The sequence below is a fragment of the Gavia stellata genome, chromosome 5 (assembly GCF_030936135.1).
Source record: "Gavia stellata isolate bGavSte3 chromosome 5, bGavSte3.hap2, whole genome shotgun sequence".
NCBI classification, from domain to species: domain Eukaryota; kingdom Metazoa; phylum Chordata; class Aves; order Gaviiformes; family Gaviidae; genus Gavia; species Gavia stellata.
In genome coordinates this window covers 44556406-44583690 of record NC_082598.1, presented here as the reverse complement: position 1 = coordinate 44583690, position 27285 = coordinate 44556406, and the positions used below count along the sequence as shown (strand labels likewise).

General features: G+C 39.5%; 1 protein-coding gene across 1 annotated transcript; it reads right to left on the bottom strand.

Moving 5' to 3' along the window:
* Nucleotides 1-655: 655 nt before the first annotated feature.
* Nucleotides 656-17336, bottom strand: TMEM192 (transmembrane protein 192). Its single transcript, XM_059817975.1, has 6 exons — nucleotides 17295-17336; nucleotides 14339-14485; nucleotides 9939-10203; nucleotides 7752-7886; nucleotides 3317-3419; nucleotides 656-930 (listed from the first exon to the last, which is right to left on the bottom strand). Exons 1-6 carry the CDS (start codon nucleotides 17334-17336, stop codon nucleotides 807-809), a joined length of 816 nt encoding a protein of 271 aa, XP_059673958.1. The 3' UTR covers nucleotides 656-806.
* Between the last annotated feature and the right edge of the window lie 9949 nt (nucleotides 17337-27285).

Genomic DNA, 27285 nt, shown 5'->3' with positions numbered 1-27285 from the left:
ACTCAAGTATTTTTGTACTAAGTTAGTTCAGTCAGCAGAGTAGGAATCTTGTTGATTATTAGCGGACACAGACTCCTAGTAACAGAGAAGTCACCAGCCCTGAAGATCCCTCTTACAGGTTTTAAAGCCAGAATTCTGAACAACTGCTCAAATTGCTTATCATGACATTGTTTTGTACCACACACTTATGTGTGAGATTTGCCGTTCTAGGGCACCCACCACTTTTTTTAAAATCCCAAATTGGATGCCAAATTTTCCCCCTGGCACAGGCAACAGTTTCATTCCTTTTCTTGACAATGGAGAAAAGGTGACTGATCTAGAAAGCCAGTATCTACTTTGCATAGGATTATTGAAGTATACCACCTCTAATACTGGAAGTAAAGGGACTCAGTGACAGAACATGTCCGGTCTCAGCTTCAGCACTAGAAACTGAAAAGATAACCTTCACAAAATCAGATTTTTCTAAATTTGTGTTCTAGAAATATAAAATAACTTTGGTAGTTTGAAGCTTAAAGGTTACAGCAGTACAAAATAATAGCAACAACTGAACAAAATTAAACCATTACCTCAGGTCCAACTTCAACCTACTAGGAATTAAAAAATCCTTGAAGCTCCAGAACTGATGATTTCAAGAGAGCCAGAGTGTCCAGTTGTAATAGGTTTACAGTGTATGCAGAGCTCATCCTTCCAGCTTCTATTTCAAAATGTGAAAGGTGATTGAAGAAGAGTCCTCTGTACAAATCAGTCTGGATATTACGTTACCTCATGTTCCCTCCAGAGCTCCAGCAGCAGTTTTCCAAATGCTGTTAAGTTTTTATTTGCTGAGATGTTAGTGCCAATAGTCTCTTGCTGAGCAGTGCGTTGTGTCGCTGAAGATATTCTATTACATCTCCTTGCTTCTCAACTATCTCTTCTAAACTTGAATTTTCCCTTGAAATAACAAAAGTGAATATAGGTTTCAGTAAGTGACAACAGCTTTCTAACATATGAAATGTCAGAGCTAATTAACAAGTATTTAAACAAGTTCCTTCCTTCAGTTTTACTTTTCTTGATCTCAACTAACTTTTGAGGAAGTAGACAATCTATACCACCTTTATGTTTAACCTCTGTTTGGCATGAGAAGGCAGGAAGAGAAAAGAGTTCAGCTAAACTTCATGCCATGTATATATAATCAAGCTACATATTTCCTCGTAGACAGTTACAGAAAAAGTTGTAGTAGTATGAGGGTTCTTACTGTTTAACAAACTTAAAATTAGTGAGCCAGACAACGTGCTAGAATTGTACTAAGAAATCCGTGGCACCTTTTCCAAATACATTAGGAAGCTTATTTTAAGCAGGCATAGTAATTTTGTTCAGCTGTGGGGATCATAAGCTGTTTAGGACAGAAATTTCTGATTAACCTGCAGTAGTATACATGATGTACTACTGTATACAATGACATCATCTGTCACAATACCATAACAGCATCAGCACCAAACAGTTGTGCTGTTTCAGATCTACAACCTCATGTACAGCTAACCTCCCACTTCAAAATATCTGCAGCTTTCAGACATCCTTCATTTTAACTAGGATAGTAACACTGCAATATTAAGTAAAGCCAAGTTAATAGAGAAAAATCTGTAAGAGTACAGAATTTTGTCAAATCTGTAACTAGGAACTTTCAAGAATACAGCAAGAACAAGTACCGATGCCTGAGCATATTCCAGTCTTCCCTTACACATGATTTCTTCCTAGCTGACTTGGGAATCTGCCCTTTTAGTACACACGTGAGCATTTTGGAGCTTAGAAAGTTGCTCTTCAGCCTCGCAGCATTTTGTGGAGGAACATTGCCCTTTTCATAGTTCTTAGAAAGTGCTGAGGAGGATAGCTAGAGTGGAAAAAAGCTTAGGTCCAATTAAAAACCTACATAGTTAAGCTGGAAAGAATAAAGAAAACAAGTTTTGTAGACAGAAAGCTTGCAACCTTAACCAGTAATCTGCGCTACCAACTTAAAGCGCCAAAAGAGGTCCTGATCAGTAGCTTAGGTTGTAGAGGTCATAATACTCCAAAAACATTCTTTTAACCAGGGTCAACTAAAGGGCTGACAGGATTCACTTTTCAATAGACCTTAACTCTCAAGGGAAAGAGAGTCTGAGTTGTATAGAGTTGAATTAAAATAACTGTTTTGCAATCAGTTCTCACAGGAAGTTTGCACTCTAATCAAAAAATCAGAGTCTTTTCCTCAGCTGGTCATTGTTGCAGATTCATTCTCTGGGCATTTGAGAATTTCTCAGGGGAGAAGCTGAATGAGAAAGGAATGAGGTCTATAGTGCATTCACCATGGTGTTTATATCAAGATGGAAATCAGACATTGTATCAAAATTCAAGACAACTCTAAATCCTTCCTGTATCCTGGACATCTACTTCCAAGTTCCATAAAAGCATGTGCATGCTGTATTTGTGACACCAGGGGAAGTGCCAAAGTATTAGTCATCTCTACACTTCAACTTTTTATTAAGGCACACATACAGAAGCAAGTCATACTGTATTAAAAAATTTCTAAATAAATTCTTATATGGAAATCCATGTTAGTTTTGATGATTGGGTTTTGTTAAGTCATACCAGACTTATTTCAGCAACTGGAAGATGTTCAAGCAGTCAGAAGGTACATGAAAGGCAAACAAGCAACAAGTCTCAGTGCTTGTGAGGTTAGTGTTGGATAGCTTCTGTCTCACTGAGAACTTCCTTACCTCTTAAGTGCCCCACCCACCTTTAAAATTCCTTCCCAAACTAGAAATATATTCCAAACCCCTTGCTAGAATTTCATGTCCAACTGCTGGCACAGAACAAAGCTGCAAAGCTTTCTTCTTCATCTATCAACTGCTCACAATATATTTCCTTGCCTGAAACTGTTTGAAGAAGCTAGGCTTCTGTAGGCATACTTTAAGTAACAGTGAAAGACACCAGTATTTCTCCTCAAACTCCCATATAAAGTCAACCAACACAGATTAAGCACAGTTATTTATAGCACGTTAAAGATTCATGCAACCAGCCATAAGTGGTCAAATCATTTCTGTCCTCATGTTTGAGGATTTCTGTATCATAACAAATTGCCATTACTATGTAGGAAGTACAAGATTGTGCTATTTCTCATCCGTGCATGTAACATAGCAGCCTTAAGCATATAGTTTCCTTCAAAACTATTGTCCCACCTCTGCTTTGGTCAACAGATTTAAGATTACATGTAAGTCTACAGATAGTAATGCAATTACATTAGTCAGTGTTACCTATATACCATGGCTGAACACAGCACAAGATTAATACAGAAAAATCTTACCTGAATCCAACTTCTGAGGTAATGTGACTAGGGTAGGCATACATTTTTTCTTCTTCAATTATGTCAGGTCTTGGCTTTGCACGATTAAAGTTGCTTATTTTCACTGCAAAGTTTTATAAATTAGTTGGAAAGCAACCAAAAAAAAGCATTATCACCAGGCTCTAAGGTAAAACCAAAAAAATCTGTAACAGATGATTATAAGATTGCCTTAGGATAGGAGATGAAAATATAGTAAGGGAATCTGGGGAATGGGGAGGAAGGAAAGAAAAAGCAGAATCTGTATCTACTCATTTCTGGAATGGCTTTGATTGTAAGTTAGTGGTGGTTTTTATTTGTGCTTGTTTTAAGCCCTGCTGCTTAAAAGACCACAGTGAAGTGAAGACCTGAATGGGGAAGCTTGAACATGCTGCTTAACATCTGCAAAGTTTAATCTGTCACTTAAGAGAGGATGAAACCTTAGTTGCCTTTGGGAGGGTACTGAGATTCAGCCTCCAATTTCTGGCCATAAATTAAGCAACATGCCATAAAAAAGTTGTAAAATTTTTCATACTAGTATCTAGGTCAGAACTTATAATTTAAGCTCTTTGATAAATATTATTTTAACTAGACTACCTGCAATGAAGCAGTAGCTTACGTGCCTGCTCTAAAACTAGGGCAGACTGGCTACAGAAAGTGATTAAACATTCAAACTGATTCAGAGTGGCCCTGTGATCAGCTTCACATTGTGAACCTTGCAATATTGGCGATCTAAACCAGAAGTCATTCCTGGGCACCTGTGAATAAAGTTCACTCTTAAATTTAACAGATACGGAATGGGGATGGGTGGGAGAAGCTGTAATTACCTTCTGCATTATTTCTGCAAAGAAGCTGAAAATATTTGAAGCCATTCAATGTCAGATCCTGATTAAGGGAATGTACGGAGAGATCCAGAGTGTGCATTCTGAACTCTGCAATTAGGGCTGCTTGTGAAGCAATACATCTAATGCCACTGAAAACATAACAGCCTGGCTCCATGAGAAATCCACACTACTGCAGCGGAGAAAGACTGTCCTTACAAGTCAATAATATGATGGGGTTTATTATAGGCCACCCTGCTAAAACAATGCTGAGACCCTCCAGAGGTTAACTACAAGTTAGGCTCAAAGGTTAGTTATTTCTATGATGGTATTCCTCTACAAATAAAACCATGAAGGAATGGATGTGGAATTCCCAACATGCGTTGTTTGTGGGAATGTTAGTCTTTTATTCAAGTGATATTAGAAGTATGTAAGAAAGTTGTTAAAAACATATATTTAGTAAACCTTTTAAAGCTTGACTCCCTATCCTGTCAATGACAAACTTAGAATAGTAAGCTGACATTTAGAGCTGCCTGTATCATACTTCATTCCATGCACATTTACTTCACTCAAACAATTTATGTATGTCAAGTCTGTTATAGGTCAATCACAGCAATTCCTTGTAGATTTCTGAATCCCTGCCTCTGCATCCTACAGCTATATATACATACACTGCTGAATTGAGATTTTTAAGAAAGGCCATAGTACTTCACAGGACATTGTGCATCACACAAGTCATAAAATAGCTCCAACAAGCAAGAAGAAATATGTAGAATTACAATCAGGTATTCTCTGCCACTGCTTTCATTTGTAAGGCAGTAGTATTTAAATGAAAGTAAGTCAGGTACACGAACCTTCTACAGATAAGCACTTATACCTCATTCTAGTAGATAAATAATTCTTCCACAGTGGAGAAACAATGTATGAACTGGTGCTACCTTCCCTCCAAAATTTCAGAGTAATATACTAACACAAGAAGGGGGTTGATCATGAGTTGCTAGTGTAAAGTGACCTTAATCTCCCCATTGTTTCTCAGCTACATTAGCTGATACCGTCTTAATAGTAAGTGGTATCTGCTAAGTGCTTGCCTTGGAGAAGGGCGCTCTGACCCTGAGCAGAGGGCTGCCCTTAAAATTATCTGCTAAAGAAGCTTCATGCTTCCAGTCACACAGTCTGCTCTGTTTGAGAGAAAAAAAATAAGTTAGCGTGTTACTACAGATTCTCAGGCTATTTTCAAAACTGGCCAAATACATTTGTTTTGCTTCAGTAGAGCTTTAATTTGATGCTTAAAATGTTAAAAACCTAAAAACAGCACTACACACAAAAGAGAGACATGCAGGCAGTCTCTTAGCTTACCTCAAAATGTATTGGGATGGAAAACATGAAAACAAGTTACACCACCCACTGGAAAAGGCAACCTAGGGTGACTGGAGTTCTTCCCCATCTTGAGGCAAGTGTAAGTTACATAAAAATTAACCCTGGTTTTGCACACCAAGCTTTAGAGAATGAAGCTTAGACTGTTGTTTTGGGGCTGCTGAGGAAATAAGGTTGCTGTTGCCAAAAGAGACTGCCTTACTCCTTCCTACCAATGCAGCTCTGTCCCTCCTTCACCTTGGTTCCAGGACTCCCTGGACACTTCAAGCGTCCTTCAGCTGGAAAGCAAAACATTGCACCCCACAACTTCCTAGTATAAGCTGGTTAATGGATTTGGTGGGCATAGGAACTGGTACAGTACGAGCTAGGAAACAAGACCCTTTTGGTGACAAATAAGCAGAAAAGTAGTTTGAGAGCTCTATGGAAGTCCAGGCTCAGACCTTTACACTATGAATGTTGACTTTATTGCAGTTGCTTATCCTTTTCTGCCAGGGTAAGAGACACACAATGTAGCTATAAACTCCAAGAGGCCTCAGGGTAAGAAATAACGTTTCACTGGAATTCCTGACGTTCTATTTAAGTTTTGCAACTTATCCCTTATTTCCCCGAGTTTCCCAGGAAAGTAAGTATGCATACGCAAAGAAGGGATGATCTCCAGCATTCTTGAAATAGTTCTCTAGGACTGCCATGCTTGTGTTCCCTCATCATTGCTTTTATTCCTCCAGAGGACAGTTAAGTCTACTTGAGCCATGCTAGTCCATTCAGGGGAAAGCCTGACAAACCTACAGCATTCAGGCCTCTGCACAGTTGTAAGAGGAGGACATAGTTTAGAGCTGGGACCTTATCTCTTGGTGCATTTTGATTTCAGTGTTATTGCAGAAGAGTTAAGAACATATTTTGTTTCCTAGATGACCAAGCTACTCAGCAGTATTTCTCTGTGTGTCATTAAATTATTAATAACATACCAAAGTTTTCTTCTCTAAAAGAAAAGATATCCTAGATTAATTACTAATTATGAAATCACAAAAGAAGTCAGATTAACACAAATAAAGCCATTTCTATGGTGGTCATTAAGTTTTAAGCTTCATGCAGTCCTGAAGGAGGCGTTTCCACCATCCTTCCTCCTGTTTGTTTAGAAGTCAGGAGTAAACTATAAGTTTTGCCCATTGGTTTTGTTTTTTCCTCCCAGAGAAACCAGTGGTACTGAGGCTACTTAGATAAGGTATCATCTCCTAGTTTGTAGCTGTAAATAATCAGAAAGCAGCATCTTGGAAGCAGGAGTATAAACTAATTGAACTCAAGAGCAGGAACTACATATCATTTAAACAGACATGGGCTTCACAGTAAACGCTCTATAGTTTTCTTCAGACAACAAGAATAACTGTATTTTTAGTGTCTTGTACCTTTTCAGTGTTTTTTTTCCCCAGCCCAGTTATTTTCATTTGAGTTGGTGCAAGCCATAAACCCAAATAGTTTAAGATGAGATTAGAGAAAACTATTTGGTTCAAGCATTTATTAATCAACATTTTAGATACTCCTGCAATAGTTTAATGGAAAGAGGTTTATCAAGTCTTGATAAGTTACACCAAAAAGCAGATAACCTTACAAGCAACAGTGACAGTACAAAGCCATGCCTCACAATTTTATGATGCAGTATCTTATTTTAGTATTAGCACAGATTCCAAAAGCTACGATTTTTTTTAACATTCATTAGAGGGAATCTTCCATTTTAGTGACAAAGAGAAACTGAGGCTTTTGGGGTGGGACCAGGGAAAGAGGAAGAGTCTGGAGACTAAGGCACATCACACTATGAACTATGCAAGTCTCACATGTAAATCCCAGAAGCAGTTCTGATAAAGCCAGCTAGCTCTTACCGCTTCACATCTTGTGCTGCACACATTTGAGAACACACTGCTAAACAGGCAAGCCTGTTCACAGGACACTTTTGCAACCCTTATGCATTTATCACCACTTCACTGATCAACAGCTTTGAGATAACATGGAACTTTCATTTAGCAGCACTTAGAGACCAAATCAAGCCTGACAACCTTGCCATTTATTTTGCAATTGCCTTAGTTCTCCTTCTACAAGCATAGAATAATTCTGTATTTTAGTTGCAGTTAAATGTCTTGGGGTACACCAGGTGAGCTACTGCGAGGGCAAACAAAACAGTTTAGTAGCAGCTATAACAAGTCTCACTCAAGAAAGCAAAAATTGCCTCTCACCTGTGTAAATTACTAGGCATGTCAGGGAGCTAATCAGCTCCAGGCCCAGGACTCCCAGGATAAGATACAGGTACACTTTACTGCGATCAGGAAAGGAATGCTGCATTGACAGAATCAAAAGCAGGGCTGCGTTACCTAGAAAACAAACGTTGTATTTTACAGGTGTAACAATTTCATTAGCTGTTGAAAATAACTTAGTACCCTCTTAACCGCAGTATCTGCATTAGGTTGCAATATTTCAGTAATGCTTTTCCATTTCATACCATACTTGCCTCTTTGGCTAGTTTCCTTAACACACATGATGCAAGCTTACAACTGCCAGCAGCAAAATAGGGTTTCATTTAAACATTTGACTGTAATGTTAGAGAATTATGAGTTTTCTTACAGATATTTGACTTAAAAACCAAGAGTGGAAGAAATGCACTAGAAATACCTAGTATACATGTGTGGGCTTAAACAGTTTCTACCCTTGTTGCTGCTATCCATCCCCAAAACTGCTTGCAGACTATTAATTTCTTTCAGTTCCTAAAAGGTCACATCAGTCAAGTCAAAGTGAGAGGGTGTTTTCCTTCAAGTGGTGGATTTGAGTGTATTTAAATGAGGCTAACAGAGAAAAAACCTGAACACCTTCCTTTCAGAGAGACACTTGAATAGAATTCCAGTTGCCTGGCTATTATTTTAATACCTGCAAGTTACTGAAAGTTTAACTGACATGAGCACAATTAGTCAAGGAGAGCAAGTGTTGAATTACAGATCTAGCAAGCGTTCTTAATTCTTTACACACCCTTGTCTCCACTGATACAGAGAGTGAAATGTTCTTTTCTTTCCTGTAGAAATGCTATAACCAGTGTCTGGATAAAGCACTAAGTGTATTAAGACCATTAATGTAGCTAGGAGATGGTACAGTTATCTTTTATACTGGGTTAGGCAACTGAACTGTCAGGATGGAAGTGGTATCAGCAGTTATTAGCACGGCAGGGAGCTTGCAGTAATGGAGCTAACCACCTTCTGAACTACAGATTATTTACATCAAGAGTCCACAGCACACAACTGATTGCACCTGAACTTTTACACATGCCCAGAGTTTGTCTGGCAGGGGAGAAGTGGGCTTCATCTAAGACTGAAAACCGGGCTAAGTATTCCAGATTACACTGCAATAGGCAGAAATAGTCCTTTTACTCTTTTGAAACATCCTTAAGCCTGCTGTAACCCGATTTTAACACTACACTCCAAACACATCTTTATCTTCAGAGCTCTATCTAGTGGCCAGAGCCTGAAGTTTTGCACATTCATCAAGATGACTAGCTCTTTTAGTGACTGGGTGGAAAGAAAGTTAGGGTTTTATATAAAGCAGAACCACCTAACTCTACTCCAGTTATTCAGAAGATTTACAGAAGGGAGGTGGGATTATAAGAGGCAAAAATATTATGAAAGCCACCACTGTTCCCTTTTCCCCTGCTATTTCTGCGTGAAAAAACCCTTCAAGTTGGATGTATTTTAGATTTGTTGAAGTAGTTTGTTAGAAAAGCTACACCAGCTAATTGTACCAATACTTCTTTCAGCTTCACTGTCTGTGACGTAACTTCAAACATACAGAGTTAAACCACTCCCATACACCACCCTTTGTCCACAGAAAGTAGAAAAAGGCAGTCAGAAGTAGAGCTGGATGTTACATATAGCCCCACTGGAGATTATAAAATTGCTTATTTTACTGATTTCAGACAGCTGTTGAGCAACAGGCAATTCATCTGTTTCTACTTGAATTACGGAGCTAGAAAAGAAGAGTAGCATATTTCTTGGAAGGACTAGCAGTCTTGACACATATCCAACTAGACAAATGAGTATGCAAATCAACATCATTAGCAGCCAAACACAGACCTTGCTGGCTGGACATTTTATGGCTGAAAACTGGATGTGAAAAACTTGATGTTTTACTCAACTTCACACTTGTGGACATTTTTCCCACTACAAAGAGTTCTTTACAACATGCAACTGGCAGGCCAGAAAGGTCAGTCAGGAGATCCATCTGACTAAAATAAATATGAGCAATCATAAATGCTCATAGGCAGGTTTTTTTTAAAGTTCATTATATATAGATACATATGTTTATATATAAACTGTTCAGTCTTTTATTGTGTCATAATTTAAAGCTTTAGAAGAAAAAACAGGAAGACAAGTTCACTTCACCTGTGGAGTGTATCAGCAGTGGAAGCCTTTTTAGATGTCTTGTCGATCGGTATATTGAGAAGTAACCTCTGCTTCTGACTTTACTGTGGTGGTACTGGATGTATCGTTCAAAAAAACCATGCAGAATCCACAGAATTACTTTTGCAATGATTATGACAGTCTGCACTTTAAGTGGGCTAGTATAGTTTCCAGGGCATTTATCCTGATTTGGATTGGGGTAAGAACAAAACATAGCTGCTAAAAATGCTAGAACAACAAAAGCAACCTGGAAGAGAAAAGGAGAGGAAAACTCTTAAAGTCAAGATTTGACTATAAAAAGAGACAGGCTTATGTAATTTATTCATTATGCATTACTATATGAATTGATTTTATTAGTGTTGAGACAACATATAAAACATTAGACACTTACTACAACCACTACATGTCATTCTGGGAACATACTGATGACTGATATTGCCAAGTAGTAAATTGTCTTCCAGGAGGGCAACCAGTCTCCAGCTGAACAGATCTAAGAATCACCACTCCTCCATGAATTTCCTCTAAATCAATTTCACTGTTCCCCAAGTCTCCCCTTTGTAATGTATTTAATCTCATTTCTGCACCCTCTTTACTATGTCTGTTTACTTCAAGGGGAACTTGATTTATAATCCCTCAAAAAATAATCACATCTTTAGACTCATTCAATTACACTTGTTACTGCTCTGCAGGACAGCCTCATATCTTATTGGTACAGTCTACGTTTCTTTAAATTGACATTTCATAAGTGAAAATCAACGCTTTACTGTAGCCATTAAAAATAACCTCCAGGTTATGACATTAGAAAAAAGTGAAACATCATCATAGTAACTTACAAATTATTAACACTGGGTAGGCATCTTTGCCAGTTGGTAATCACTCTTTAGTATATTTACTACCAGATTTTTCCATTTTGCTCAGAACTTACATCAGAATGACCAGACTATAATCAGTCAGATTGTATATACACTTGTCCTTTCAGACTAGTGCCATTATGCTGTAACTTTTCCTGTCTTCTAGACTTTTCTCTAAATTTTCATCATCAGCAGTGAGCATCAGCAACCTTTTGGCCAACTAGAAGGCAGAGTCTTGGGTGCACATTATCTGCGGTATATGTACACACACGGGGCTTTCTTAATCTTTCTAGAATGTTTTTGTTATAGAAGATACTCTCTCTAATTAGTTTTCATTCAGTGAACAAGTAAACATGGTATTTTCTCATTCTGGTTCATTCTACAGAATAAGAATACTTTAAAACAGAACTGAAAACAAAAAACAACTCCACCAATACAGAAGTAAATTGAGAGCTGATATATATATAAAACAAAAAAACCCCAATTTGCCTCAAGTCTGTAAAAGTCTAATACCTCTAACATACTTAGCTTAAAAAAGCATCCAATGTTGTGCATCTCATAACTGACAGAAACACATCAGAACTGAAGATGGAGGAAAGTGTCTGATTTTCATTTGCTAGCTTTGTTTCAATATTTAATTCTATGGATATCCAAGAACCCACCACCCCCTTCCTACTCCCTTGAACTTATCTTTCATATTTTTGTGACTTCTCAAGCAACTTTCTTCACAGAAATTAACCTTTGAGAACCACTTAATTACTTTTGATATGAACTGCCCTTAGCTTGCTCTGGTTGTGAATAGAGTTACGTAATTGGAGGGAGGAAGAAGGCACAATAACTTTCAACACAATCATGAATACCTAAAAGAGACATTATAGAGGACAGACAGGGTAGAAAGTGGGAGGAAAAAAAAAGGAAGGGAGTGTGTATTCTGTATTATCCATAAGACCATTACTTCAAATACAAATTAAACACCAAATTATCTTGAGATAAGTAGCTAGATTAATAAGTGAAATAAGAGGGAGGGTTATCAACAAAACATTCATTTAATCTAGTATTTTACCACCTCCTTTTTTTTTTTTTAACAAAGCTAAGAATAATCCAGCTAACGCACATTTTATTTGGTCCATTTACTGTTTGGTTTGCCATTTTAAAACAGTAACGCATCTAGTTCTACTCCCTCCAGGTGTTAAAAATATATTTCAGTACAGAAGATGGCTATATTAACTGATATGAGCGGGAATGGCCTAGCATTGCAGCTCTACTACACCAGTGTATACAAGAGGAAACAGGTAGTTGGCATTAAGGGTGGCATTTGTTAAAGATGTTTTGCTTACATTTAGGGTAGTCCAACAACAGGTGCTTCACCCCAGTACAGGGGATTTTTGTATACAAAAAGTTATTCTTGGAGTAGTATTTAAGTTGTTTCGTATAGGAAATTAAGGAAAGACAGGGTTAATATGAAGAAGTTATTTCTAGCCTGTACACTTTACACTGCTCTCCAGAGTCTCCTGATAGGAGCCAGAAGCCTGCATAAAAGCAAGTCTTGGCAAAAGGAAAGCCACCCAAAAACCCAGGCCCACCACACTCCAGCATATCCTACCCAGACACTCCAGAACTGTAACTAGGCAGCTGCACTGAAGCAGCTATTTGCAGCCTAACCCCATTTCTTGGCACAGGAGGGTGTAGAAGAAATACTCCAAGTAACACGCAAATTACTTTAGAGATGCATTACAACTCTACCGCATAATACTATGATGGCTTAACTTCTCCGGGATACTTGCCCCTTTGGCAGGCTATGCATCAGAAGCTAACCTGGTGTCTCCATGTTCCATGAGGTTTATGCACATTTGCAGAAGCAGAGGGGAAAGAAATCCAGTAAGTTTGTTTTCCCCATCCATCTTTTCGGCAAGAGAGACAGCACCATTTCATGTGGCAATTATAATGCTGTATTTCACCAACAGAAAAGGATACTTCTCCACTTTGCTCCAAGGACCAACCGGCCACTGCAGCAGGTTCAGCAATAGCAGCAAGACTTTACCTGGAAAAGTGTGTGTTGACAGAGGCCTCAGCAGTTTTCTCTCTCTTTACCTCCCTACACTTCTCTCCATTTACAGGACATGGGAAGTGATGGGGACAGAAGAGGCAGCAGTTTCCTAGGATGTGGGTGACTGACATTTGGCTACATCAGTTATGGTAGTAGATAGTAAGGACCCAAGGCTAGGTGAAAACACATTTACTACTCTTCTACAATAGCAGCATCTACCTTTGTAATGCAGACTTCAAGTGCCATCCTAATGGGATGGCACCACTGTTCTTCTGGTAATGGAAGGGAATAAGGCTAGATACACAGTTTCCATTGGGAATTTTGGTAATTTAGGAAAGACCTCTGCTGAATAAGTCCACTTGACAAACAGAGGGACATTTCTTGATATTATGAAGTGGCCCACAAAACATTTACTTCTAAAATTAGAAGGCCGGGGCATAATGTTTGAACAGTTTTGTGCAGCTGCCCAAAGAGAAACCTTAGAGGTTGGTATATGCTTTTAAAGTTCTGGCAGAGAGTACGTTTTGTAGAGCACTGGGCACAGCATTTTTTGTTAGAGATCAAATGAAGCTCTAAAAGATCTAGCAACACATACATACATGTCTTGTGCACTCTCTGGCTTTATACACATAGTATCTTCAGGTCAGTGGTAGTGGCGTTGTAGAGTCATAGAAACATTTACATTGGAAAAGACCCTTAAGATCATCAAGTCCACCGCTAAACGATGTCTGCAAACACCATGCAAGTACTGTTCCAGTTAGATCTTAGGATCAGAACTCTTCACCCTTCCTTCTTCATGTTTGGTTTCCACACGCTCACAAGCAACAATAAGCCTCTTCAGCTTAACAAGGGTAAACTCACTACTAGGCAGGAGTCTCTCTACTTCTGTCTACCAGCCTTGAAAAGGCCTTCCTACTGTTAGGTACAAGATCTGTCCTTTATCTGTGTTTTTCACCCTTAATCCCCAGAAGTCAGAGCCAGAAGTAACATTTGGATTCCTTTATCTCTCCATCTACTACCATGCAAAAACCCCTGGAGCACCATGCAAAACCCCTGGAGCAAGTCCAACTTTACTTTTTTAGTTACCGTAAGAAATACCTTAAGCCTTCCCTGTGACATTAAGTTCAGCCTCCAGAAGGCACGGCATCAAAATTATCTTTGCTCTCTATAACTAGTCTAAGCACTTCTACAGAAGTAATATTATTTTAAAGTACATTTCCAACAGCATAGACGAAGAACTACTCAAAAGGCTTTTCTTCCTAACAAGATGTGTCACAGCATGTTAGCACCAACAAACAATCAGAATGAGAATGCAGCAAGTATCATGTAGCATCTACATTATCAAAATTCATTGGCAAGTAAGACTTCACTGGTTTGGAAGAACAGTGCATGTGATTATCGGGAGAATTCTGTCTACGTGACCTGTAAGAATTCAGAATAGAAACAGCAAATTTTCATAAGGAAATCCTGCTTCTTAAACTTACATGTATTAGCAACAGAAAATTGGCAAGAAGAACTGCTGGGATAGCATGAAATCTTGGCCTCAGTTGGGAATGCAATGTATGAGACGAAATAAGCGGTGTATCCAGCAGAGGATCATCTTCCAAACTCTGTGTTATTTCCAAGGAACCCTGGAACAGAAGAAGAGGAGGGCAAAGAGTAGTGACAGGTAAGCTCTACAAGTAAAGTACAAAGTTTTAGCAATTTCCTGTTAGCAAATCAAGCTTTGAGGAAAAAAAACTAGGTTAGTACCTCGAGACAAGCTCTTAAATTCTAGGTAAACTCTCATCACATCTTTATGCAAGAACTCAGTCCCTGAGGAATCCAATGCTAATCTACCTCCCAACATTGCACTGAGTCTTCAGGAACTTTAGTCTTTAAAATGTATTACAAGTATTTGAGCATCACTCTTGAGAGAGGCCAGAAGTATTAGTATGTTTACATGAAAAGGTGGAAAAAGCAACAACTGAAGTCCCTCACATACTTTATAGAGATACTGCAAAAATCCTTGTTATTCTTATTTCCATCCAACTATGGTTAGAGGCAATAACAAAGACAGCTGCAGCATACCCATAACTGTTTCAAGTGATTCAGCCACTAAGATGTCAAAATGCCTGCAGCAGTAGTTCAAACTGAACCCAGGCAAGAAAGAAGCAGCAGTTGACAGAGGGAAGAAGATACTACCACGTGCTGGGTAAGACATTCTCTGCTTTCACTAGAAAGCATGCAGCCCTTACCTGTCATGTTGGCACCAAGTATTGGAGCTTTGACTTCACATTCAGCTCAGATGTTTTGGCTATGTAAGTTCCCAGAAGTACCTTTTACTTTTTTTTTTTTTTTAAGTAAAAGATAAAACTAAGTATGGGTGGAGGGAAAAACCTTTCTTTGTGGACAAGGAACTTGCCCCAGTGCTATGTGTCTCTGCTCCCTCCAGGCCAGGACACAGTCATTCAATACATCTAAGCTGAACATACACAGCCACTATGAATGCTCAAACTGCTCAAGTTTCCCTCTTAGAATCCTGTTATGTCCCATGCTATGACTTGCTTACTTCAAAAGATAAAGAAACTCGAGATTCCTGATCAAGTTTTGCCTACTCTTCTCCTGAGTGATACCAACCACAAGCCCAGAACAAGACAAGGGCAGACCCCATCCCACTCCAGACTTCTGACTCTTTCAGAGACATGCCAGGGTTCACTGGGATATTTACTGTTTAACTGAGAACAGCTTCTTGCCATGACAGGAAGCAGCATAAGCATCAAGACAGATAAGGCATGTCATTCCTCTAGACACTAACACAAGAAGAGAGAGATAAATAAGTTTTTTGATTAGACCTAGGTTTATACTTCATATTAATCAGGACAATGTAGATTGACTCCCCAATGTTATTTCACCTACAGACAGCTGCCTACAGCAAAGGAACTAGTCATCAAGGCTTATTTCAGTCAGCAGTCACTTTTATTTTAGCACTGTGAATGCCACACTTGCCCAACCATCAAAGAGGGTGAACAGGCCTCCCTCACCTATTTGATACCTTTTAATTAGCCTAGTCTTTGACTGTAAACAACCCTTGCTGAAATACCTGCCTGGTAAGATGACCTTTTACTGCAGGCCTAAAGTTTTACAAATGTCACTCCTTTTACATCACTGATATAAAATCTAGATGCACAAGTACAAAGATGCCCTCTGTCCCTCATCCCCCATTTTCAGGGGCCAAGTACAATTTCAAGCTCTGAAAGCAAGTCTGCAGGACCAGCACTCCAGCAGCCAAGACATCTTGCCTCATTAATAGCAGAGTTAACAGCTCTCACCTCCCACAAAGGCAGTGATCCTCCTTAGGACAATAGCCTTTGTCTTATGGGAACAGGTGAACTCATCACTTCTGCAATACCATGACAGATCAGCACACTCCTTCACAGACAGAGCTTTATCAGAACATGTTTGACCATGTTACTTACTGTGAGACAGGCTACAATCCGTCTCTGCATCCTGAAATACAGCTGGCGTTAGGAAGTGCTGGATGACATAACCTCCCTGAGTGGGTATTATTACAGGCAACATGGGGAGGAGGGGAATTAAAGCAAGAGAGATGATGATGCCATACAGTCAATCTGACATTAAGAAAAATCTAGTAAATGTCCTAATTTGATGAAACACAGGTTTCGTTTGATTTAGATGAGCCAAACCCACTGCTGTTAAAAGCCCAAACGCCTTAAAAAAATGGGCCTTCTGTTAGGCAGTGATGTTACCACAAGCACAGGCTAAGGCTTCAGCCTCTTGCCTCCCTGATCCTTTTCCAGCATGTGACCACCGCCGCAGCAGCCCGGCACCGGGAGGAGGCGGAGGGCTGGCAGGAACAGGCAGAGCGGCAGCCAGCCAGCCCTGCCCGTGCGGGCTTCCAGCTGGCGGGCGGGAAACAGCCAAACACACAGAGAAACGCCGTGGTCACGCCAGCGCGCAGCATGCAAACCGAAGGCTACGCTTACAGGATCTGTCTGTGGAAAAAACAACCCCGAAGAACTAAACAAGCTACACGACCGCCTCAATTGAATTAATAACCTCCATGAAAGACAACCCCACAGCCCAGTTACTTGGGGGCGTTTCAAGCACGACTGCGGAGGAGCAGCGCTCCACAGGGCAGCGGCCCCTGCCCGCAGGCAGCGCGGGGGGCGGCGGCCCGGCCAGGGAGCGGCCCCGGCGGCCTCTTCACTTCCGAAACAGCCATTTAAGAGACGCCTCGGTCGGCCGCTCCCCCCGGAAGAAGATAAAGCCCTCAGCGCTTAGCACAGAAAACAGAGAGAACTGGAAGGAAGAGACAAAGCGAAAAGCGAGGCGCTCTCCCAGCAGTGCCCGCCGTTAACGGCAGCCTGGCCGCTCACCCCCGGAGGAACGGCCGCCGCCCCGGCCCCATTCCCGCCCGCCGCGCAGGCCCGCACTCACGTTGTCCAGGTCCTGCCGCCGCCTTCCCGCCGTCAGCGCCATCTCCGCTTCCCGCCTCGGCCGCCCCGCCTGTATTTAGTCGGCACCCCCGCCGCAGCCCGGCCGCCGGCTGGCCAGGCGCAGGCCCCGCCGCGCCGCGCCGCCCCGCCCCACTATTAGTGCTCCCGGCCGCTATTGGGCCCGAGCCCCGCCGCAGCGCCGGCCCCGGGGGCGGAGGCAGCCCCGAGGGGCCTTGTCTGGTGGGGGCTGCCCGCCTCACGGGGCGGAGGGCCGGGCGGCGGGGCGCTGCCGGCGAACCGCCCCCGGGAGCTGTAAGCCAGCGGCCGGGGCCCAAACGTGTGCCCCCCGAGCCCGCCCCGGGCTGCCGCGCTCTCCCTTGGCGAGGCTCGGTCGGGCTGACCCAGCAGCCAGGGGCTGAATTTAAACGGGGGGCTAGTTAATGCAGGCCCAGGGCTGCTGTCCCCGCCAGGCAGGTGGCTCAGGTGGCATCGCGGGGAGGGGAAAGTAAGTAAGAGTAAAGAGCAGCAGGTGCTTAGCAAAAAAGTGTGGGAATAAAGGCAGCGTAGTGTTGCTTTCCGCTTGTGTGTAGGTAGCTTCTCATCTCCAACAATTTGTCTTGGGGGGACTTGCTGAGGAAGGGACCGAGTCTATGCACTTAATTATTCTCAGCGGATCTCTTCTCTATGAACATGTCTCATTGCCCGTTCAGGCCGTGGAAAATTTTAGCATGCATGAGGCATGTAATAAGTCATCAATGACATTTCTGGCCCAGTTGTATATTTTATGAAGAAACACATTTTCTTTAATACCTGCCCACTGCTAATTTCATTTTATAACCCTTTGTTCTTGAGAGAGACTATGGCCACTCACAGTGTCCATGCTACTGACTTTATAGAGCTCTGTCTTACTACTCCTTGAAACCCTCTTGTATGCCAAATATTCCCTGACCACTTTAGTTACTCTTTGGTAATCTTTGTTAGCTTCTCTGACCTTTTTCAGCTGTATCCTTTCTGAAATGGGAATCATAGAATCACAGAATCGTTTAGGTTGGAAGAGACCTTTAAGATCATCAAGTCCAACCGCAAACCTAACCCTGCTAAGTCCACCACTAAACTGTGTCCCTAAGTGCCTCATCCACATGTCTTCTAAAAACCTCCAGGGATGGTGCCTCAACCACCTCCCTGGGCAGCCTGTTCCAGTGTCTGACCACCCTTTCAGTGAAGAAGTTTTTCCTAATATCCAGTCTAAACCTGGAAGGGTCAGAATGACACAGTATTCAAGCATGTGCATAGTATGAGTTTACAAAGCAGTGTATTTACTATCAGTTGTGTGCTCCGTTCATCTGCTGACGTTTCTTAACCACCTGTTTGCTTTATCATCCCTGAGCCTTGAGCTGGTGTTAGTGAAAACACTAAAGAGGATTAAAGCTGTAATAGGGGCTTGAAAGACAGCAAGATTGTGTCATTGCCAGGTTGGAATTGTTTATTGTGTACTGTTTAAGAGAAGCCAGGGCTGTCACCCTGAATAGCTGGTGTGGCTCTGCCTCTCTTGAGGGAGTGCTGAAGTGCCAAAAGGGAAAAGGTACTTTTGAGGTATGGGCTTCTTCAGGCTGTCCCAAGTTTTTCATCTCTGTTTCTGTGACTTCTCTTGGGTATCTTTTTGTAGAAAAATACCCAACTGAAACCTCCCACCCAGAGCATTACATTCGTAACTTGCATTCATTTGTTCTTGTTTTACATAGAGGCATATATATAAACTTGCTGGTTTCAGTTAGATTAAGTCCAGCTCCTGTGATAAGAGCCTGCTCAGTTCCACTTTCTCAGCCCAAATGTTCTTTTTTCCTCTTCCTTATTGTGCTTCCTCTTTTTTCCTTCCTCACAAGAACACAAATCCTACTGATCAGCAGCCAGAGGACGAAGTTTTTCTGTGACAGTGGTTGCTGTTCAAGTAATTGGCGTTATTTTTGTAAGGTGTACTGCCTTGCCAAGTAGTTAGCTTGGCAGGTATGGTCTACATCTACACAGGTCTAATAAACATCAAAGATAAGGGTGGTTCAATAGATCAGTCAGAAACTTGATGGTGCGATTTTTATGAGGATGCTGTGTGACTGCCAGAACTTCCCATTTCTTTGTATAACTATAAAATTTACCTCCGTAGTGCCTTTGTCTGAGCTTTTGCTCAACTTGAAAAGCATGAAGTCTTTACCTTTCTTTTGTTTTGCAAGGAGCAACAATATCTGTGTTTGGGTTAACGCGTCTGTTCTGGAATAACCAGAAATGCTAGTGTGCTGTATGTTGTACCTAGTCACACAGCCAAGAAGCTAATAACAGTGCCAGTTAATGACAATGGCCAGAATATTTTTTTTTTACTATAAATAGATTTATATTGATTAAAAATACTTTATAGCAGTTTATTTTTTAAAATAATTAAAATAGCATTAAACTTCTTGAAGAAACAAAAAACCTAAAAAATCCCCCAAAAAAGTCTTTTACAAAAAATAGTCACGTCATCTCATTGCTGACCTGCTATCGCTTTCATTTATGACCAAATAAAATGCTGACCTGCACATTTATTTCTCTTGTTTCCCCACATTTTGTTTTCTTGCTTATGTGCATGCTTAAGAATGCACACATGGTTTTGTCCTTTAATCTGGGAGGTTTGGATTCTGAATTTGGCAAGGAAGATATCTGAGGGGAAACAGTAGGGGGCAAAGAGATATAATAAAAAAGATATGAAGTGATTTAGAACAGTTGTTCAAAGACTTAGGAACCAAGAAGCCTAAAATCAGGGATTCGATTCATCACTTGGATACCCAAGCTCAAGCAACTACATTTTTATTAGCATAACAATTTCAGTCGTGGAAGTACTCCTCCTCCTGTTGCCAGTCTCTGTGAAATACTATAGGCTAGCTATAACCGGGTTTAGCCTGTTTCTTCGGATACCCAATAGAGTCAGGTAAGAAACACATACTTCATCTACATTATATCAGCAGCATACTATTTAAAAAGTGGACACAATTGCTGCTAAGTAGTTGCCGTTTCTCTGTGCTTGTTCAGCGATAATTTTCTAACAATCTGTTTGTTCAGAGATTTAGAAATTTGGTCTAATGTATAATCCATTACTGCAAACTGCTGTATACTTACAAAACACCTCTATTCAATGGCTTGCATACATATATGCAGGTTGCAGGATACATGCCACTAGACAAGTGTTTAAGATTAAATCAAATAAATACATGCTTCTAAGTATAATTTTAGAATCCTAAAGTCCCAGGAAGTTTACATTTATCAGCACTCATTTGAATATGTATATTTTTATATATAAGTATTTTTACTGAATGGAAAATGAAGTGTTCTCAATGGGTTACTGAAAAGCACAGTTGGGGAAAAAATGCAAGTTGAATTATTTGGAATGCATAAATATTTATTGTACACTACACCAGTTAGCATTTTTAGAAATATGTGACTGCCAATTTCAACTGGTTTACCTGAAATATGTATATAATCTTTATAGTAGTATTCTACTCTTGTTCTTAGTAGATCACCCAATCTGTGTTTTGTTTTGGTATATTGTTTTAATTATTAGATTCACAGGTAATTTTTATTACGAGAGGTTTTAATGATGTAAGATTCTCTTCCACTCAATTCCTGTTCCATCTTCTGGCAAATTTTGCAGACATTGCCATTTTAGTGCACCTGACTTGAAAGTCCACTCCTGAGGGCTGATCCTGTGCTGGGGAGTCTAAAACAGGTTAAGGTATTTCCTGTTCTTAAATTACTTCCTCTGCAACTCCATCAGCAATGATGAAGGTATCTGATAAGTATACAGTAAAATGATACAGTATGGCCCAACAATGCCATGCTGTGATGTCCTTATTTGCCGGCTGTCCATAAGGAAAGCTAGTGTAGATTAGATACCCAGGATTAAATCCTATACTTAGGCATAACCTTTTCCATATCAGTAATTACAATATTTGGGGACTTTTCACAGTTGTGTCCTCACAAAGAGGCCTAACATCTACTTTTCTTCCTCGCAGTTTTATTTAAAATTTGGCATGAATGGAAACAGGATTGGGCTCACAACCTTTTTCACATTCAACTATAAGGTGTAATTATTATTACTGTTTCTTATTCATATTGCAGGTACAATTAGTACTTAAACTGTATTCAGCTCTATGTAAAGAATACAGTCTCTGCTCTGAGAATATGGGGTTGTGACAGATCCCAGCATGACTAATAATACAAATGGGAAGTGAAAAGGTAAAAATAACAGTAAAGACAATTTAATTTGCATGAACTGGTTGTAATAGTCTTGACAGTCACACTGCAGTAAGCGCAGTCTATATTCTAGCCTCAAATCACAGACGCTTCACAGGTACTTGTTTTATTTCAAGCTTTTGTAAGTTTTAAAAATCCTATGGAGATTAAAAAGCAGTTCACTGCTGAGTACTTTTGAATAAAGGAACCTTTCTCTCCATGTACAGTTTCAGATTTTCACATCATATAAGTGTAAGCTTTTTGTGGTGAACAGCACGGGGCTGTTTATACACGGTTATCATGTAATCAAAAACTGCCACTTTCTGTGAAGTTTTGGCTTCATAAATAAAATGCCCATTAAAAATTCTGTAGCCTTTAAATGCAAGCTATTGAACAGAGAAGAGCATAGCCTGGAGAAGAGGAGGCTCAGGGGAGACCTTCTCACTCTCTACAACTACCTGAATGGAGGTTGTAGAGAGGTGGGTGTTGGTCTCTTCTCCCAAGTGACAAGTGATAGGACAAGAGGAAATGGCTGCAAGTTGCGCCAGGGGAGGTTTAGGCTGGATATTAGAAAAAAATTCTGCACTGAAAGGGTTGTCAGACATTGGAACAGGCTGCCCAGGGAGGTGGTTGAATCACCATCCCTGGAAGTTTTAAAAGATGAGGCGCTTAGGGACATGGTTTAGCGGTCTACTTAGCAGGGTTAGGTTTACGGTTGGACTTGATGATCTTAAAGGTCTTTTCCAACTTAAACAATTCTATGATTCTATGATAACACTGGTATTAATTAAAAAGTCTTTCAGTCTTTCACCAAGTCATATACAAATTTGAATGCTGGAGGCTTACTGTGGCCATTGGTTAATTCAGCTAATCTATTAGTACAAATCATTTAGCAAAATGTCCTTTGTGTCCATAACGAAGTCCAGACAGAGGACTGATGAAAACAGGTAGATAAAAGTTAGTACATCTATAGAGAGAGAATTTGGGCTGCTTAATGCAGGTGAGAGAAAGGACATAACATAAGAGTGAATGGAAAAATTGTGAACAACAGAATGGGCGCTCTTGCTTACTTTTTAAATTCTACTGAATTTGCGGCTATATTCAAAAGCAAATAAATTGAGGTTAAAGAAGGGATAAAACTCTTGATTTCATATTTATTTTTAGAAATATACACTAGAAGTATAACTCAAACTTTGAAACAGAGTATCATAATGTATCTTATTTACTTTGCACTAAAGATGAGTTTGAGAGTTTTAAATCATTTAGGGCTTAAGCAAATCCTTAATTTGCAGAGTGAAAAGTTTTCCTTCTGCAGAGTAATTTTTAAGTATGGATTTTATCACTTTCTTCTGACTTTTCAAAATAATTTCTGCTTATGTTGTATTATAAAGCCATCACAATAGCAAGCATTTACTTGTTGTAACAAGCATTTACTTGAACTATATGAAGGGAAATGCACAGCTGTTTCTGAAAATATTTGGGTTTACATTATATACCATCTAGGGTGTTTGTCATTGAAAAAGAAGAATATTTGAGATAACTTGCCCCAAGAAAACTACTGATAAAATTAAAATAAAGACAGAGGATGAAATTTCAAGGAAAAATTAGTGTTCCCCCCAGTTCTTTTTCCATCTTCTAAGTATTTTGTCTGAAAATCATAAAATGAACATGTCAAGAACTAGCTTGCATAAACTAACTTTTTAGGCTGTATGGTTAAATATTAGCTTTCTGACAAGGTAGTCTTTTGAATATTTTAGATTCTGAGGATACCTATTTTTTCCCTGGTATACTAGTCCAGATCACAATGTTCTCCTTTTGCATAGAAAAATTGGCAAAAGACTTTCCCTGATGCCAGTGATAATTGTACTCCAGGAACACCATATAAACTACTCCTTGTATGAGCATCTGCTTGTACCAGAATTATTGGAATAAACCTTTTCATACTTTTATTTTTGACTTAAATTTCCCCTTCATTTTGTTTATTTAATAGGAGTCCAATTTTACTAAACATTCTGGATAGTTAAGGGTACTGATCCTGAGCTCTTTTCTTAATCTTTACAGTGAGTTTGCAATACCTTCTAGTCTTTCTTACACAAATAAATAGACTATTCCAAACAAGGATTTACTAAGTTTCTTGAATAGCAGCATGATATGCTTTTCACTTTCTATGAACAACCTGTCAGTGCAAAACTATATGCAGTAACTGCACCTATATGATGATTATTGTTATGACTCCGTGAATATAATCTTCTAATATTTTAATGTCTTTGATTTCATTGCCTTTTTATACAAGAGAATTTGTACAATGTGTGAACTATATCCCACTTGCTCTTTCCCAGTCTACAGCAGTTTTCATTTTCGCTGAGTGACCCTCAGTGCTGCCCCCCCAGAAGACTCTGCAAATACTGTTCCTCCAGTCTTATTTATATGCATACAAAACAATACATATTCAGATTGATTCTTTCAGCATACTGTGTCACTTTTCACAGTGTAAAGTGGTCCCAATTACTGTTCTTAGGTAAGGTCACTATATGCACGACTACATCAAAGTGGTGAGTTTACCTATTCTTTTGCTATAGGCCAATCATACATACCAAGATCTATTGAAATTATTAGAATTTCTGTGTATAGTTGTGCATCCAGTAAGCACTAGATGGCAGTATATCAATTGTTTAAATATAATGTTAATTAATTAGCCATACCTATTTTCTTCTCAAAAAGCTGATTGAATTGGTTAGAACTGTCTTATAATATTACTGTTAGACTGGAGAATAATTATGATGGAGCAGAAGTGCACTGACTTTGATGGACTTACACTGATAGGTATAGTACTATACCTTACAGTAAATATCTATGAAGAAAACTACTTTTGCTTCATTTTTCAAGAAAATAATGTTTTGGCAAGTTAAACAAGTGTGACTGAACATAACAATAATCTACACTCTTTGAAAGTAAAATGATCAGGAGAAAAACACCAGTGACTGGCTACCTTAACAGTCCTGCTTATCCACATGATATATTGTTTGCTAAGGACTGGATCTTGTAAATCAAGTTGGGTTGGTTTTTTTTTTGTGCAGGCTGTACACAAAAACTGTGCAGAACTTATTTCAGTAAGGTATCACTCTGTTGAAGGGTGGAGCTCCATCATCAGCTTTGCCTGCAGCTGATTGGGATGGTCCAGCTTTCCCCAAGAAAGTCCTGCTGTGGGTTTCTGCTGCTACCTTTGCATCATGTCTAAGTAATCGCATGGCTGCAAGGCGAAATCTAATAATTTATGATGGGTTTTCTGCTGGTTCAGTGAATGGAACCCACTCAGTAAAGAGACCCGATTGCCTTATCCAGTGCGCAGGAAGCAACACAAGTCTGAAAGTAGGAGCTGGTCCACCTCTTCCACAGTCATCTCAAGGATACACCATACATGAAATCCAAACCTTCACAGCACTGGGCCTCAGATCTGCTCATCAAGATCTCTACTTTGCATCTTCGTAATTTGCAGTACTAATATGAATCAAAGCTATGACCTATACTTTCTTCCATTCGTAATGGTTGCTTGAACTAGGACTTCCTTTTTCCATGGCACTAAAATGAACTTGTAATCTATAGGAACACTGCACTGTTCAGTACTGACCACAAGGATCTGACTTCTCCATTGAGTAGAACTCAGAAACTTCATAGTATTTGCTTTTTATTTGGCCCTTCTTTTGCAAGACTAGGATTGGAGAATTTAAAGCCTGTTTACTAGACTGTGTGCCGTATCAAGTCTTTTCAGAAATTACACCATGTCTGGTTTTGAACACTTAAAAGCCAGTTCTTAGTTACTAATTTTCATGATCCGTGAACTTTACAGAATAAATCTTACTGTTCACCTGTTTTCATTATGTATCACTCTTAGTGCTCCAGCAATTGCTTAGACAGAAGAATAGTGGTAGAAAAGACTAAATATTTTTATCCATGCTTAATTGTATTTAACTGAATTTGGTCACAGTACAATTTATTTTTGATAGCAGCTGCTTTGCTATTCCTTATTTCACATTCCCAATTTACCCTTCTTATTTTTTCTCTCTCTGCCTACTCTCCAGTACATATTCCTCTGCAGTCTGGTCCCTTTCTCAGTCTGCTGCATGCACTTTTCCTTTTCACATTACTTTTCAACATAATTCTTCTCAACTGCATTCATGTCCTTAGCTCAATGGTTCTCTGAAACTTTAAATATTCCACTCTTCTGGGGGGAAAAAAAAGTCTCTTACACTACAGTAAGTCCTTTTAAGATTAATTAATGCTGGATTAATGCTGATATTAGTGCTTAGACAAAAGAATGCAGTAATAGCTAATGTCTATGTTGACCTCAAGTCCTGTCATGAATTCCACATAGGTCCTTGTGTATCTATTTAGATGCAGGGGCTTTGGTTGTATAAAAGTATGTTGCTGGATGGTAATGTTACTGGTGGTGAAATGCACAGGGGAAAAAAAAAAAGGATGTGTGCCCTGAATGATTTTGGATAAAAACATACTTATTTTTACATAAATTTTATACATAAATTACACAGAACTAAATTCAGTAAGCTACAAATACAAAAGATAACTGGTAACAAAGTGAGGAAGGACCTTGTTTTTCTATTTGAAGCAATACCAGACAGGTACTTAGATTAGGTCTTTACTTCTAGCCCCTTCCTTTCTTCTTCCTTTTTCGTGAAAAGAATCCCAGCCTTAGCAGCACCTTCTCATAAACATTGTGCCCAAATTGTTAAGAAGGTATGGCTTCTAATATCTGTAACGAGAGTAAATGTTCTTACAAACGTATTTTTTGTCCTTTTTGGAGAGGTCTTCCTAACCTGCGTTTGTTAATTAAAAATACTGGCAAGAGCTGCTTTCAGTGTTCTCTGTGGCTAAACCTAATACAGATTTCTTCTAACATGACCACATCAGCATGGTTCGTGATCCCTTAAAGATGCTTATAAAACACCATGTATGCATGCAGTTACATTGACTTTTACCAGGATTGCTTAATCCATTTGTAGGACTGTGTAACTAACTTGTGGAACTGTCTTGCTAGAAAGCAGAGCTTCGCTGGCATAGCTTCATTTTCAGTGGATGTACTTCACTGATGTATAGTATCAGGATTTCTGTGTCAGTAAAGTACTTCTAGTGTCAATATATCCAAAGAACCGCACAATCACTAGTAAGCGTTGGCAGCATTCCTTTGGAACTCTCTAAAACAAGTGGGAAAGGACCAAGAGTTATTACAGGGGCAGTCCTAACCATGATAGGGAATTTTCCTCAGTAAATGCAGTGATTTGAATTGCTGCAGCATAAACAAAAATGGCATCTGTTTCATCATCGTTAAGAAATGTAGCCTATTTCCTTTCAAAACTACATATATACACCCACACTTATATAAAAATAATTTTTTTCTCTAAAAGTTCTGTTCTAAGAAGAGATATTGGATCAAGCAGAATCCCATAAATATCCAAACATTGTATTTAAAGGATGTGTTTTCTCATGGTTAGATATGTAAGTTGTTTTGCCATAACCACATAATGTATTTTGGATGCAGTCATTTTTGTTTCAGCCATTTATGATTCCTTTCGGGATTACTGAAGTACAAAGACATAATTTTAGAAAAAAGATAGAACCCTGCCCTATTTGTGTTTCTTTTTGATGGTCTGTGTTACAGAAGTTACTTCAACTAACGTTAAATGTTTGGCTCAAAAGCCAAAACAACACTGTGAGAAAAC